At 45.8% G+C, this 16,011-nt stretch overlaps 1 protein-coding gene across 3 annotated transcripts in view; it reads right to left on the bottom strand.

Moving 5' to 3' along the window:
- Positions 1 to 16,011, bottom strand: part of LOC139554915 (septin-7-like) — a 49,215-nt gene that overhangs the window by 17,299 nt on the left and 15,905 nt on the right. For all 3 annotated transcript variants that reach the window (XM_071368188.1, XM_071368186.1, XM_071368187.1), the window contains one exon: positions 13,649 to 13,755. In XM_071368188.1, coding sequence (XP_071224289.1) covers positions 13,649 to 13,755 — 107 coding nt within the window. The remainder of the gene's footprint in view (positions 1 to 13,648; positions 13,756 to 16,011) is intronic.

Here is a 16,011-nt window from a genome sequence, read left to right as displayed (position 1 = left end):
AAACAGACGTATTGAAAAAATAATCCTCCGATGCGTTGCACCATAGTGTGTGTTTAACTTGCGCTAATTTATGCTAATCATGACAGTTTGCAGTCTCGCCACCTCCGAGCACTCCTCTGTTGAGGAGATGGGCTCAGATTCAGGGGCTTGGTTAGGGGGTCTGACACAGTCCTTTCATCTTTATCTAGAAAGTATCTGTTTGGAGAAGTTAGCTAACCATCAAACTACAAAAGCCCAGGTGACAAGAAATGTGGTTTTGCCAAATATAAATCACAGATAGAGATACACTTGTTGAGGGTTGACAGCCAGGCAGACTGTGGATGAATCCATCATCAGGGTCTTAGACGATATTTGACCTTAGACCCAGAGAGAGCTCTAGTAATATTTGGCTGCCTACCTGGAGTGTCCAATACAGGGTGTACATAGCAGATTGCAGAGTGGCCTCTTAGCTGACCAGAGAGCTTTAACCAGCAGGCGGTCCAGACCAAACCTTGTGATTAGCAGATGAGCTGCACTTCAATGATTTAATCAGGAGGAACCATATGAAGGCCTGCAGTGTTCCACTCAGATCACAATGGAAGGCATTGTGTGTGTGTTAAAGCAGCTCTGTGTACAGTAAGCAAGCTCTGCTTCAGCAGTTGTACACAGACCAACATAAAACACTACTATACCTCATTTTCTTTTCACACACACACACACACACACACACACACACACACACACACACACACACACACACACACACACACACACACAGGGATGTACTTGGTGATATAAACAGCCTTACCATCCTTTTGTTTACTTAATGACATACTTCATTGCTGTAGGACCAGTTTGAGAAGGCCAGCCCAGCCAGCAGCCCATAGTTTCTCAAAGAGCAGCACATTTGAGTTTAACCTCAGCAGCTAAACTGAGCCATCACCTTCCACTTAGAAAGCACGTAGAATGCCTGTGGTTTAGACCTGAGGCTGGGTTACGGCTGCTCTACCTCCACCCCACCCGCTGGGCCCTAGCTAAAGGCTTCCTCTCCCCCTATGTGAACATACACCCTTTTTTTAAATTATGGAATAACATTTTTAACAAATATTGTGTTGCAATTCTGACCTACAATAATACCTTTCAGAGTTGTCAGTTTCATGTCACTAACAAAAAAAATGTACAGCGGCCTATGAGGAGTGCTACGCGAACAAGCATAACATAGTATTAAACAATACGTAAGTCAGGGAAACCGGAGAGGTATCCTGCACGTTTTCAGGTTTAAAGTCTCTGTTACTCCTCAGTTGAGTTTACTTCACTTTTAGGTAGCTAATGTAATGGATTTGTTTGCCAGCACAAGTCTAGACAGCACTAGCTGTATTATGCCTACAACAGTGAAGTTTCAGTCTGCTAGGTGTATCTCTATAGCATGGGCATATCTCTGGGCGACGTGGACATCCCTATGCATGCACCTTATTCAAATATGACTAATTCGGGCTTCCTGTTGAGCAATGTAGAAATAAGTCGCACGAGGTCTCTTCTCCGACAACTTTTGTAAATAATCCTCAATTTCTCCTAAATTCATAATTTTCATGACTTCAAAAGTTATTTTAATTACCCAGTAATAGAGCGCACCTAAGTTGGCATGAGCAAACTAGTCACACGCTTCAGCTAAAATGGCTACCACTCCACCTTCATTGAAGGCTTCAATAGCCACTCTGGGTGATACGGCTAACCCGATAACACTGGAGATCCTTGTCAGAGAGCTGGCGAAATCGCGTGAAAGTTTGGCAGCAGAACTCACCGAATTGCTGAATAACTCACTGGCGGCTGCACTGGATCCAATTCAGGCAACCGTGGAAACGATCCGGGGTTCTGTGGCATCTCCCACTGGCCGAAGTTGAGGCCGGGCTCTCTGGCCACAGCGACCAACTCACTACGCTGGAAACCAGGCTTGAGGATGTGGCCGCCGCCAACAAGTCTCTGCAGCTACAAGTGGAAGATTTGATTTCACGTTCAAAATGCCAGAATATCCACGTGATTGGACTGCCAGAGGATTCTGAGACAGGATATCCAACCCAGTTCATTGTGGAGCTGTTCAAGGAAATTTTGGGCGATGAGGCTTATCCCAATCACCCTGAACTTGATAAATCCCACCACCTCCTTGCACCGAAACCTCGCCTAGGCGGCCGACCGCGTCCCATCATAGTGCGGTTCCATCGATACAAAGAAAAGGAGCTTGTCCTTCGGTGGGCAAGGGAACATGGCGACATCACTTTCCAAGGCCACAAGATCAAGTTCTACCAGGATTTCAGTTCTAGCCTGGCAAAGAAACGGGCCGCATCCAATGACATCAAGTCCACTCTGTACAAGGGACTCTGCTTTGGGCTGATTTATCCTGCCCGGCTCCGTGTCACCTTCAACGACATCAAGTCCACTCTGTACAAGGGACTCTGCTTTGGGCTGATGTAGCCTGCCCGGCTCCGTGTCACCTTCAACGGCGCTGTCCTTTTTTTTTCTTTTTTCCTGAAGAAGCCGAGTCCTACCGACAGCGCATACATTGAATGCCTGAAATACATTGAATCCCTGAATTGGGATGATTTCTCACCTGCCTGTATTATGTGAGTAACGTTAGTTCTAGTGACAGTGTGGACACTAGGCTACATACATCTATGGCCATCTATCAAATCCGTTTCTGTGAAACAATCCTATGCTAAAGCCTGCTGGCTATAGTAGGTATGTTTGAAGCAGCAGATAACTTGTTTCTGTTGTTGACAATGACATACTATACTGTCTCACTGCTCTTTAAAACTTTCATTTGATATTGTTTAGTTTCTTAAATCAAAGAAAATTGCTGGTAAAAGTGCAGCCTTATGATATATTTCATTTTACTAAGGCTTTGAACTTGCTGCTCCACTAATATATAGCCTACATTGCAGTTTGGCAGCCTTTAGGTCATTTTGGATACCAATGTTACTAGCTAGTTAGACACCGACCCTGTCCACCAATATTTGTGTATATACATTTTTCACTGGGGTCAGCTTGATATACCTTTTTCCCCAAATTGTATTCTTTACTCTTTATTTTTATGGACACTCTGAACTACTGTGGTTTACGTTGGCCATGATTGGTGATGTTGGTCACTGACAGGTCCTCCGTTACATTCACTTGATCTTGGACTCCATTACGACATTGGAGTGTAATACTATCACTCCTCTCTTCCAATTGTACTCTTGTTTAATTGTTGCACTAGCTGAAGAGTTTAGACCCACGGTTCGCTAGCTTAATTGTACATATCCAAAATGCTAAATTGTCCGTTTGTATACTTTCATTGAAACTACTTAGTTTTTTTAAGGTAGAGTCCTTCTCCCCTCAGTTAAAACTACAGAATATTCAGCGATAGTGATTTCGGACCATTCTCTCCACATTCTGGACTTAGCACTTACTCCGAATGCAAAAAAACAACAGTTGAATTGTCGAACAAAGAATTCTGTAACTTAATTTCGACCAACATAGATGTATTCATTCAAACAAATAAAAATGATGACACCTCCCATTCTCTTCTTTGGGAGACTTTCAAAGCTGTATTACGGGGAAAGATCATTTCTTACAATGCTCATTATGTCAAACATTGAAAACTGAAACATCAGGAACTGGTGGACTCAATCCTGGCAATAGACCGGCAATCTTCAACTTCACCATCACCTGAATTATATGCAAAGAGGCAGAAACTTAAAACTCAATTTAAATCTGCTTTCCACTGATGAAGCAGAGTTTCTGTTGCAACAAACAAAGGGGACGTACTACGAATATGGTGACAAGGCCAGCCGCCTTTTGGCATACCAACTTAAAACGCCAGTCAGCATCTCATCTTATCTGTCAGGCATATGACTCCTCCTGTAATCCTACAAGTGATCCCTCTAATATTAATTCAACTTTCATGTCATTTTATTCTATCCTCCACCAATCCGAACCCCCATCAGATAATACGGCTATGGACAACTTTTTAGATGACTTGGGATATCCCATCCATTGATATGGACATGAGTAAAGTTCTGGACAACCCTCTGCATCTTGATGAGATAACAAAGGGTCTAAAGTTAATGCAAAATGTCAAGGCCCCAGGCACTGATGGCTTCCTCCGTCAATTTTTACAAAACATTCTCAGATCAACTCGCCCCATTACTATTAGATATGTTCACTGACTCGTTATCACAGGACTCTCTCCCCGCCGACGCTAACCCAAGCCTCTATCTCACTTATACTTAAGAAAGATAAAGATCGCGGTGCGGTGAATATCTGCCCATTTCAATTTTGAACACTGATGTTAAATTATTAGGTTCTAGCATGCCGGTTGTCATGCCTTCAGGATGTCATATCTGATGATCAAATGGGTTTCATCAAAGGCGACAACTGTTCTCCAAAGTACAACAGCTTTTGAACATTATCACCCCCAAATTGTTGTTTCTCTTGATGTGGAGAAGGATTGGTGGAGTAGGATTATTTAAGATTTTGGGAAGATTTAGTTTTGGGTCCAATTTCATCTCATGGATACGTGTGCTCTATTCTGCTCCTACGGCTAGAGTACACACCAACTCAACCTTCAAAATACTTCCCCCTCTCCAGAGGAACCCGTCAAGGGTGCCCTATGTCCCTGCTCCTTTTTGCTCTTGCAATAGACCCGCTTTCCTTGGCCTTAAAATTATCACCATCATTCACTGGAATCCACCGAGCTGGTGAAGAGCACAAAGTGTCAATGTATGCAGACGATCTCCTAAACTCAGCAAAAAAAGAAACATCCCTTTTTCAGGACCCTGTCTTTCAAAGATAATTCTGAAAAATCCAGATCTTCATTGTAAAGGGTTTAAACAGTGATTTCCATGCTTGTTCAATGAACCATAAACAATTAATGAACATGCACCTGTTGAACAGTCATTAAGACACGAACAGCTTACAGACGTGCCTTAGGCATGCTGCAAGGAGGCATGAGGACTGCAGATGTTGCCAGGGCAATGAATTCTAATGTCCGTACTGTGAGATGCCTAAGACAGCGCTACAGGGAGATAGGAAGATCAGCTGTCCGTCCTCGCAGTGGCAGACCACGTGTAACAACACCTGCACAGGATCGGTACATCCGAACATCACACCTGCGGGACATGTACAGGATGGCAACAACAACTGCCCGAGTTACACCAGGAACGCACAATCCCTCCATCAATGCTCAGACTGTCCGCAATAGGCTGAACTGAGAGCTTGTAGGCCTGTTGTAAGGCAGGTCCTCACGAGACATCACCAGCAACGACGTCGCCTATGGGCACAAACCCACCGTCGCTGGACCAGACAGGACTGGCAAAAAGTGCTCTTCACTGACGGGTCACGAGTTTGTCTCACCAGGGGTGGTCAGATTTGTGTTTATCGGATCGATTTGGAGGTGGAGGGTCTGTCATGGTCTGTCATGGTCTGGGGCGGTGTGTCACAGCATCATCGGACTGAGCTTGTTGTCATTGCAGGCAATCTCAACGCTGTGCGTTACAGGGAAGACATCCTCCTCCCTCATGTGGTACCCTTCCTGCAGGCTCATCCTGACATGACCCTCCAGCATGACAATGCCACACTGCTCGTTCTGTGCGTGATTTCCTGCAAGACAGGAATGTCCGTGTTCGTTCATGGCCAGCGAAGAGCCCGGATCTCAATCCCATTGAGCACGTCTGGGACCGGTTGGATCGGAGGGTGAGGGCTAGGGCCATTTCCCCCCGGAAATGTCCAAGAACTTGCAGGTGCATTGGTGGAAGCTTGGGGTAACATCTCACAGCAAGAACTGGCAAATCTGGTGCAGTCCATGAGGAGGAGACGCACTGCAGTACTTAATGCAGCTGGTGGCCACACCCAGATACTGACTTACTTTTGATTTTGACCCCCCCCTTTGTTCAGGGACACATTATTCAATTTCTGTTAATCACATGTCTGTGAAACTTGTTCAGTTTATGTCTCAGTTGTTGAGTCTTATGTTCATAAAAATATTTACACGTTAAGTTTGCAGAAAATAAACACAGTTGACATTTCTTTTTTTGCTGAGTATATATGTATTTTTTTTGGTCCTCCAATAAATCGGTATTGGCGTTGAAAAATCATAATTGTCGACCTCTAATGCACGGCCTAACAATTGAAGAAAAATATTGCCAACTTTGTTCATTTGAAAGATGACATTCACAAGTATGAAATGCCTACTTCAGACAACCATGCTTGACCCAGAACACCCGTTTTCTGTAGCATAGGACAGGTCATGATGGGTTCTTAAGTTTGTTTTGAAAACACTGATGATATGCAGAGCTCTACAGTACGATCATTATTTTTTTGTTGCATATCAGCCTAAATATTTGACTGTACGACCTGGAATGTGAATTTAGGAGCACCAGTGCGTCTAGAAAAACGTGAGGGTTAGTATCTCAAGTATGTTTATTTGCGTGCGCCTACATTTGTCAACTTAGGTGCACACGTGCTCCTTGTAAAAAAAAAGGTCAGCGTAGAAGCCCTGATATGTTGCATGTGTGAACCACTGTGTATATGTTCCAGCCAAAGAACAGCTTAACTACCAACTGCAGGGAAAACGATGGGATGAGGTAAAAAAAGAAAATATATATATATATATTTTTTTTTTTACGGCTTGAAAATATAAATGTCCAGGCAATAAATCTACAGAGTCGGTTGACAAGAGTCACTCAATTGTTAGCGCTGGAATGCACACAGCTTTTTTATAGGGCAGCGTGATGACACGTCTGTCCCCCCACCCTAGCCAGACACTGACACCTGGAGCTGGTGGGCCAGAGGATTCTTTACGGTGTGTGAGACGTTGACCTCCTCATCCATTAAACCCTGCTAGAATGCAGCTGTTCATTCCAGCTCACACTGTGTGTGTGTGTGTGTGTGTGTGTGTTGCGGTCCCTGAGCTCCGTGACCTTCTGTCACAGGAATCGAGACGGCACATTGAGATCCTCCCGTCTCTTTTGTTGACCTCTGACTTCTGACCCCAGCTGCTGCTGGCTACTGGTGGAGATACATAAACCTCAACCAGGTCCTCTAATCACCAGAGTAGGACTTTCTCCTTCCCTACTCTCTCTCACTCCCTCACTCCCCTCTAGTCTGTCTTGTTGTAACTAAAACAGGTTACAGATATCTTCTTAGGCACCACCATAGCATCGATTCATTGACAGTGGCATTACATATTTTTTTTTATAATACGTTTCATTCATGCTGTTCAACCGACTGCACCCTTTACAGTGTCATGAACGATGCTAGTGTGAAATGCTGAATGGATAAAACAACCGACATGGACCACTCCCTGTCTGGAATGAGTTAGAGATGGTACTAAACAGTTTAATGGTAGGAGAAGGATCAGTGCTGAGTAAACAGCTAGGAAAGAATCTGCAAACAGACTTTTAATCACTCCCTCCTCTCTTCCTTCTCGCTCTCCCTACCCCCTCTCTCCCTTTCCCTCTTATCCCACTGCTCGCTTGCTCCCGCTCTGTACCTCCCTCTCTCCTTAACAGAGTGAGTCATGCCTCTAAGCGACTGACCACAATGACCTCACAGACAGACATGGAAGAGGAAACCAACACTGACCGCTTCCGCCACACTCCTCTCTGCTACGGTTGGTTGGCTCAGCTGTGTCATATGACATTAGGCTGGCACAGACAGACATTAGCATGCTAAGCGCTAGCCTCACCTGCCTAGTCTCCTCCTCTTGTACCCTCTACATCTGTTAATTACCCACACAGACGCCTGCCCTAGCCTGGTCCAGATTTGTTCAGCCAATTCCTATGAAGGTCGGTGGCAATGAGCACTAAAGTTGGCTGGGGAGCACGAACACATCTGGGACTTGGGTAGCCCAGTCCCTTCAATAACACAAACAATATAGCATAGCCCTCATCACCCCAAGGTCTTCAGGCCTCCAAACAGATCTGGATGGATCCCGGAGGGTGTGTTGTTCATTACCCAACCAATGCATTCCATTGGGTTTCATCACATCACTCTGGCTCGACTGGGAAACAAAAGACACCACAATTATGTGAAATCTCAGTTTGTGGTTCCTGGAGAGAAGAAAAATGGAAAAAATAAGGCTTTATTCATTCTTCCTTTCTTCCCCTCCTCCTCTAAGATAAACAAGCGTAGAGTTCCCACCAGCAACTCTTCCCTTCTGGGATCCTGACCCAGCCAAGTTTATCAGGAAACCTCTGGAATAATGTTCACTATTGAAGCCAAACGATGCAGAGTAAACACAGACACTCACACGCTCTAATCTCGTTTAAACTTTAAGTACTTAAGGATGTGCAATGCACAGGTAAACAAATTGGTGGGTGCTGGGCTTAGTGGAGATTTAGACTGTAGTGTTGAGAGGAATCACACGCGAGATGAAACAAGTCAAGAGAAGCCCCTTAAAATGCCCAAGCTTCTGTGGGTGTAAGCTAGCTACATAGAATACCACACACACACCCAGTCAGAGGAGGGATGAGGCAGAGGCTATGTTTCTATTGGCAGTGAATCACAGAAACAGGATCACTTTCATGCAACTTCAAAAAGGGAGGTACAATACAATGTGGTTAATCCTCCATGGAGGATGTTTCTATGAAGTCTGAAAACTAGATAGCACTCCTGCTGCACACATACCCTGCTGCCGAGTGCCCAGGAGAGGAAGCAGGTCAAAGTAGATGGCTAACCATTGATCAAGTGATGTCGTCTTCATGAGATGGTAAACCACAAGTCTGGCACCTTCAGTACTACCTCTTCTTCAACTGGCATGCTAGCATGTAGTGGTAGTGATGCTCAGAGATCAGATCCTCCCTCTCTCTCTCTCTCTCTTTTCTCTCTTTCCCCTCAACCTTCAGATCCAGAACCCTTAGTAAGGACTTGGGACTTTTACTGCCAGTGCTGCACAAACAAAGAACCCTGGGAAGTCAACCCAGGAATAGAGAAGAGGTTGGCTGTGTCACTTCTTGTTCTTGTAAGAAATATTAATGTGTTAAATTCCAAAACTGTCTACTCAATCAGCTAACATACAGTTCTGACAGACAGTCGTACCCTAAGAGACGTCCATCAAGTCTCTTCACAGTCCCAAAAGCAAAAACGCGGTCAATGCAAGGCATAGTATTATATAGAGCCATGATTGCGTGGAACTTCCTGCCATCTCAAAATCACTCAAGCAATCAGCAGAATTAGCTTTAACAAAACCTCTCCTTACTGACCAAATAATAATCAAATAAATCAATCTAGTCCTCTCCATTCCGAGAGCATCTGGTGTTTGGGTTAAAGATTAGATGTTCCCATGGCACTAAACTCAAACAGGCTCGAAGAGAAACAGTGGAGAGAAAAGAACAGAGATATATTAGATTTAGGTCTCTGTCTTTTTTACCACATGACGCTAGCTAGAGGAGGCTTTAGCTGGAAGAAACTGATGTACCCGGTTCCTTTATTAATGGCACCTCCCCGGTGTGTCTCTTCATTTTTTATGCAGCTCCACCAAGTCACACTTCACAGTTGGTGGTGACTATAACGTATAACGAAAGTCCAGTATTTTATGTACGGGAACCTTTTCATTTCATGAATGGCTCTGACTCTGTTCAGCTCCACTAAGTTAACTTCACTGCAACCCACTATATCTGGAGGTGAATAAAATATAACAAAAAGTCAAGGCTGTCACGGTTGCTGAGGCAACATATGTATGGGACTCCATTCAATGGGTGAACGGCACCAATCCTGTGTGTCTATGTGCCTTTTTTAAACGAACAACTCCACCAAGGTTACCATTATACCACAAGAGACCCACTGGGTGGTACTTAGGATTAACTAAAGAGTATGTACGTGCTGGCCTGTGTGTAATGTTATTAAGAATGGACTGTTAAGTCTTACGTGTATGAAAGTGTGAATTCATATTTTAAATCAATGTAGCTCGGTCCTTGAGTTACGGTCCATGAGGTTCTGTATTACATGCCATGTTTTATGTTGTGTGTGGACTCCAGGGAGAGTAACGGCTGCGTCAGCAGCAGGCAATGGGGATCCTAGTCAAATACTACAAATACTAAAACTGACTCACCAGTACACTGAGGATTCCACAGCTCTGAAGCAATAGGCTGGTAGGAGTACATTATCCTGGCACGCCTTACCTCTCACAGCCTCCACAGGCAAGCCAGGACCAGCCCAATGACATCATTACGGCACTATTAACACGATCCTCACCTACCTTAGCCTGGGTGCCTGTCTGTTTCTGCTCGCTTGCCAACGCCTTATGGAATTGTTGGCATGATAGAGACTGGCCCCCAGGCTACGCCACTCTGGCCTGTACACAACATTACAAACTGTCATCAATGACAAATCATTCTCCTATTGAGAAACTTTCAAGCCAGGTAGAATGTGTGACTAATAGTGCTCTGTCATCGGATAGGTGTGGCGTCATAATATGAGGAACAGTGTGTGTGTGTGTGTGTGTGTGTGTCTCAGAGGCATGTAGTCCAGCTCTGATAAGAGACCCATGGTTTTATCACCCGTTCAATCATCACAGGAAACAGTCTGTTTGGAGCACCCCTCTGTGCTGTGTGTGCATGGCCAATCCTTTGGCACACACACAAACGAGCACGCACTGCAGGCTGTTTTGGGCTTTCAACACCAGGAATTGGCCTGGAGGCCATACTTGACACATTAAATGAGATCCAACGACAGACAGAGCTCTTCAGCCAGTGTGTGTGTGTGTGTGTGTGTGTGTGTGGGGCCAGAGTTGGGTAACTCATTCAGCAGCTGCAAGCCAAACAGAATAAACCAACAGGACGGGACATTATTGGGAATCCTCTTATTAACATTTGTCTCTTTGAAACCTGGGCTCAGATCAGCAAACAGGTAACAGGCAGCTCTCTCAGCAAAACAGATAACAGGCAGCTCTCTCAGCAAAACAGGCCTTTACAAATAGATGTCTGCAGTGGTGTAGACATGTTGCAAAATGGATGTTTTAGAGACACTTGTTTCACAGATGTTTGAATATTCCATATCCAGAAACATGACAGTGTCAGTGATAAAACTGGACGTGAGAAGAAAAGTATTTCTCAACGTGGTTGAGGAGGCCCCCCATCTAACAGGGCCGTTGGAGGGCGGTTACCCAGCCCACTGTAGTCTCTCCAGTGCTTACATTATCACTGATGGAGCTGAACTAGGGCAGAAATACTGCGGTGCAGAGATGTTCCAAGACATGAATGAGGTGTTGGCAGGCTCAGTCTCTCTCTGCTATACTGCTGCCGTCCCCGGCCAGGGAGCCAGTCCATCACTATCTAATCCTCTGTGTGACAGAGTTCTCACACACCTGGCCCATGTACAGTATACACACACAAAAAAAACTAATCTATGCTCACATGCCTCTCAAATCACACACAGACATACTCATATGCGCACCACTACTCACCCATTCTAAATGCACTTTTTTTTTTTTTTTTTTTTACCTCCCGTGGGCTGGATTGAATGGGCTCGCGGGCTGAATCTTGCCCCCACCCCTGGTTTAGTCCCTCTCTTTTTCAAAAACAAATCAATGTGACACCCCAGCCTACATGTACAGCACAACTTCCTCTTGGAAATCAGTGTCAGCGAGTGGAGACGGCCAAGCAAGCGTGGGAGAGGAGAGTTGGAGAGCTGTTCTCCAACTCTGACTCCGTGCCTGGTGAAATGCCACGGTTCTGTGAGTCAGGACTTTAAGGCTTGGTCAACACTAAGCCTGACTAAGGGCTCTTAAGGACTGAGGGATTCACAGAGGGAAACACTGAGGTAACCAAGGATTAGCTAAAAGGAGAAGGGATTTGATTTATCCTTTATTTTACCAGCGAAGTCACACTGAGATTGAAATCTCTTTTTCAAGAGAGCCCTGGATGAGAGGTGGTAGTGAGAGGAGGTGGTAGTGTCTCTCTCCTGGTTGGAGATTCATAGCGGTGAGAGCAGAGCAGATGGCTCAGTCACACAGCACGGCTCTGGTTGGTGATACAGTACACCCCCATAGCTACAACTAGATCAACCCTCTGCCATAGCAGCTTAAACCAGATACTACAGAATATTAACCCTGTAAAGGGAATATAGAGGTTAGACAAAGTAGTAGAGGGAATATCTAGTCATACAGCACAAGTATAGGAAACTCCCTAATAGCAGATGTTCTGTTATAATCTCTCTCAACCCCTCCACTGCTTCTCTTTATGAGAATGACACTGTGTGTCATAAATCACAGGTAGTGTGGTGTTCTGGTTGTTAACCCCTTGGTTGTCAACTGATTTCCCAGATTGACTGGGGCTCATCCATCATCAGCGTGGACTAATTTCCTCCTTGCAGACTAGAAAACAAATATGTCAACCTCTGGCTCTGCACCTTTACAGCCCTGTGTGTGTGTGTGTGTGTGTGTGTGTGTGTGTGTGTGTGTGTGTGTGTGTGTGTGTGTGTGTGTACACACACACACGCCTCTGGCTACAGTTTAACAGCAGTGGCCATCAGGCAGCGGGGCCCAGTTAGTGCATTTCCCCTGAACGGAACATTAACTTCTGGCTCAGTAGTCAGTACACACACAGAGAGGAGAGGAACATGACTCCAGTCATGTACTAGTTCTCTATTCCAGCCAAAAACTCCCTGTTGCTATTTGTTTTGCACACAGTTGCTTTTCCCAGTGGATGAGTCAGTCGCCCACACCTGATATTCTGTATGGTTTCAGCAGTTCTAGACATTCCTCCTAGTCTAAGTAGATAAACTGGTTGCAGGTGTCTTGCTATTCATAAACAGACGACAGGGCAGCGGTGGTAACAGGTTATCCTGTCAGTGCATCTACTCTTAAGAGTGGCCTGAAGCCTCAGCAGCAGCATGTCAGAGAGCAGGTATGTAATAGAGGGAGGGCCAGGGCTGTGACATCAATGACCCAAAACAACACAAAAGGGCTGGGTGGGAGCTGACTGTGGCACACCTGTGATACCACAGCCTGGGGCACCAGCAGTTAACCAGCCCAATGTCAGGGTTAAATTATTCAAGTAGAGCCCATAGAAACATCTATTACAGGGACTTGTTCATTAGGGCACACAGTAGCAAAATGTTTTACAACGGAAAAAGAAAAGGAACGTTCAGATAGAAGAAAACAGTCCGAAACAAGGATTTAATATGTCATGGCTGAACATGACCCAGCTCTGCGTCAGACAGATTATGGCCAAACCTACTAGTATGAATTCCTTTAGGCTCCAGCATGATAAAAAAAGGCTGACTTGGCAGAGTGCCTCAACATCAGATAATATACCAGACTAGGAGGGCAGTTCTGTGGCCAACAGAGGGACTTATGGGTAGTCAGACAGGATGGACACACATTACCTAGCTATCACCCTGCACCTAAAGCAACAGAATGGGGAAACAGCTTGTTTAATGTGGCGAGTGAACTGAAATATTTAACTCCTTTGGGAAAATAAAAAAGTGATTTCCTGTTAAAAGGGAGGGGAAGGGGTGAGCCTATTCATTTGCTTAAGGTTACAAAAGGGACAGACGTATGATAGTGTATTCCAAGAGAGAAACAAGTAGGGTGATGAAAATGAGCTCAAGCTATGGTGCAACAAGCACATCAGATGATCTTTTATTCATTGTGTTTCCATCTGTTCCCATTCAAATAGGGTATCGTAGTCCTTACCTGTACTGTCTTCTTGATTCTGTGGGAGGGACCAGGGTATTCAGGAGAATACAAGTCTGTCAGGAAGAGGGAGTTGATCAGTGTAGACTTCCCCAAACCAGATTCACCTAGAGAAAGAGGTGGGGGTAGAGCGAGGGAGAGAAAGGGAGAGATTAATTTCAAGAGGTATATTTCACACTGTACATGTCTTTCTAATCTTTGTTTTCACACTAGACAGTCACAACATGACATCTCCAGATGTATTCCTAAGCCCTGCACAATGTTTAGAAATCCTTAAAATGCTTCACATTCAAACTTTTTCCAACACGAAATCAATCCATTTGAGCTGCCTCAAGTGAAGTGACAAGCTTTAACATGAGATGGAGAGAGACAGGCGAGGACGGGTGGGGCTGAATATCTTTCTTCCCAAGTCAAATTATTTTCCTGTTTGCATTTCAGGAATCTAAATCAGGGACTATGATAAGGAAAGCCTAAAAGGCTGGCATAGTCATCATACCTTTACAGTGACCGTCTCACCACAAACTCATTTAGGAAATTTGTCTTAGATAAAATAACAGCTCAATAATCTCTTATGGAAAGATTCAGATTCTCAGAGAACAACCCCAGGTGCCTCTAGGTAACGCAACACCATCAACAGTATACATAGCAACGGTTGGTGTGGGGACGGGGGGCCAATGAGAGAGGCTGAACAAAGGGAACAGTGTGATGGAACGGGGCGTGGCTGGAGACACATGCTGGGCTGGCACAGAGAACCGCAGCTCACTGCTGTGTGTGTGCGCATCGACCGTGCTGTTCAGCCCAGCATCGATCGACCACTCACTACTGCCAATTAACCAGCTACTAAACGCTTTGTGTACACCAGACAAAAGGAGAACCCTCTTTCTCCCTCAAACCTTTTAGAAAGAGGTTCTCAACACAGGGTAAATGTTTCCAGCCAGGGCTAGAGCCACACTGACCTCACAATGGAAATGTTTAAGCGGTCGGGCTGTTATGAGGAATGATGTGGATATGATCATCCATGTGGATATTTCTTCAGGATGTAAGTCAGGATTTAGGGCCTACTCCTCTCGCTGAGAGCTGGGTGGTGAAGGGGCGGGTTGTGGTCTTGTGAAAACAGCAAACTGAAATACGCCGGTCTTAAACAAATGGCAGCTTGCATTAGGGAAACTATAAACTGACAGAATGGCAGGCTCAAGCGGATACAGTGAGTTGGGATTCAGCACTCAATGTCTGTAAAGCTGGTCCAGATACAAAGTCAGAAGGAGCAGCAATGATGAGCAGAGAGGGAGCTTAGCTCTGGTCACGACATTACACATCTCTCTTTGTGGGAGTATGGAGTGAGGAATAGAGGGCAGGAAGGGAATGCGAGGGATGGCGGGAGGATAAAGAAGGATGGCGGGATACCAGCGAACAAGTTGGCTAGTCAGACTACAGAGCCGGGTTTGCTTCTTTGCAGGAGAGGGAGAGATGAAGAAAGGATGGGAAAAAGGGTGAGGGAGGGATATAAGAGCTGATGTAGGTTATTCAGAGCTGGAGTTACAAAATGTTAGCAGAGAGAGAGGCCTCTTAAATCCTTATGTCATAGAAATGGGGGATATGCCTATACTGGGCTATAAGCTGGGGCCTGGGAAGGGATCTCCCTACACTGGTAGTACAGGCCTGTAGCTGGGGCCTGGGTAGGGATCTCCCTACACTGGTAGTACAGGCCTGTAGCTGGGGCCTGGGTAGGGATCTCCCTACACTGGTAGTACAGGCCTGTAGCTGGGGCCTGGGTAGGGATCTCCCTACACTGGTAGTACAGGCCTGTAGCTGGGGCCTGGGAAGGGATCTCCCTACACTGGTAGTACAGGCCTGTAGCTGGGGCCTGGGTAGGGATCTCCCTACACTAGTAGTACAGGCCTGTAGCTGGGGCCTGGGAAGGGATCTCCCTACACTGGTAGTACAGGCCTGTAGCTGGGGCCTGGGAAGGGATCTCCCTACACTGGTAGTACCGGCCTGTAGCTGGGGCCTGGGAAGGGATCTCCCTACACTGGTAGTACAGGCCTGTAGCTGGGGCTTGGGAAGGGATCTCCCTACACTGGTAGTACAGGCCTGTAGCTGGGGCCTGGGAAGGGATCTCTCTACACTGGTAGTACAGGCCTGTAGCTGGGGCCTGGGAAGGGATCTCCCTACACTGGTAGTACAGGCCTGTAGCTGGGGCCTGGGAAGGGATCTCCCTACACTGGTAGTACAGGCCTGTAGCTGGGGCCTGGGAAGGGATCTCCCTACACTGGTAGTACCGGCCTGTAGCTGGGGCCTGGGAAGGGATCTCCCTACACTGGTAGTACAGGCCTGTAGCTGGGGCCTGGGAAGGGATCTCCCTA

This window comes from Salvelinus alpinus, chromosome 26, assembly GCF_045679555.1.
Source record: "Salvelinus alpinus chromosome 26, SLU_Salpinus.1, whole genome shotgun sequence".
NCBI lineage: Eukaryota > Metazoa > Chordata > Actinopteri > Salmoniformes > Salmonidae > Salvelinus > Salvelinus alpinus.
The sequence above is the reverse complement of the archived record's forward strand: the minus strand, read 5'-3'. Positions and strand labels throughout refer to the sequence as shown.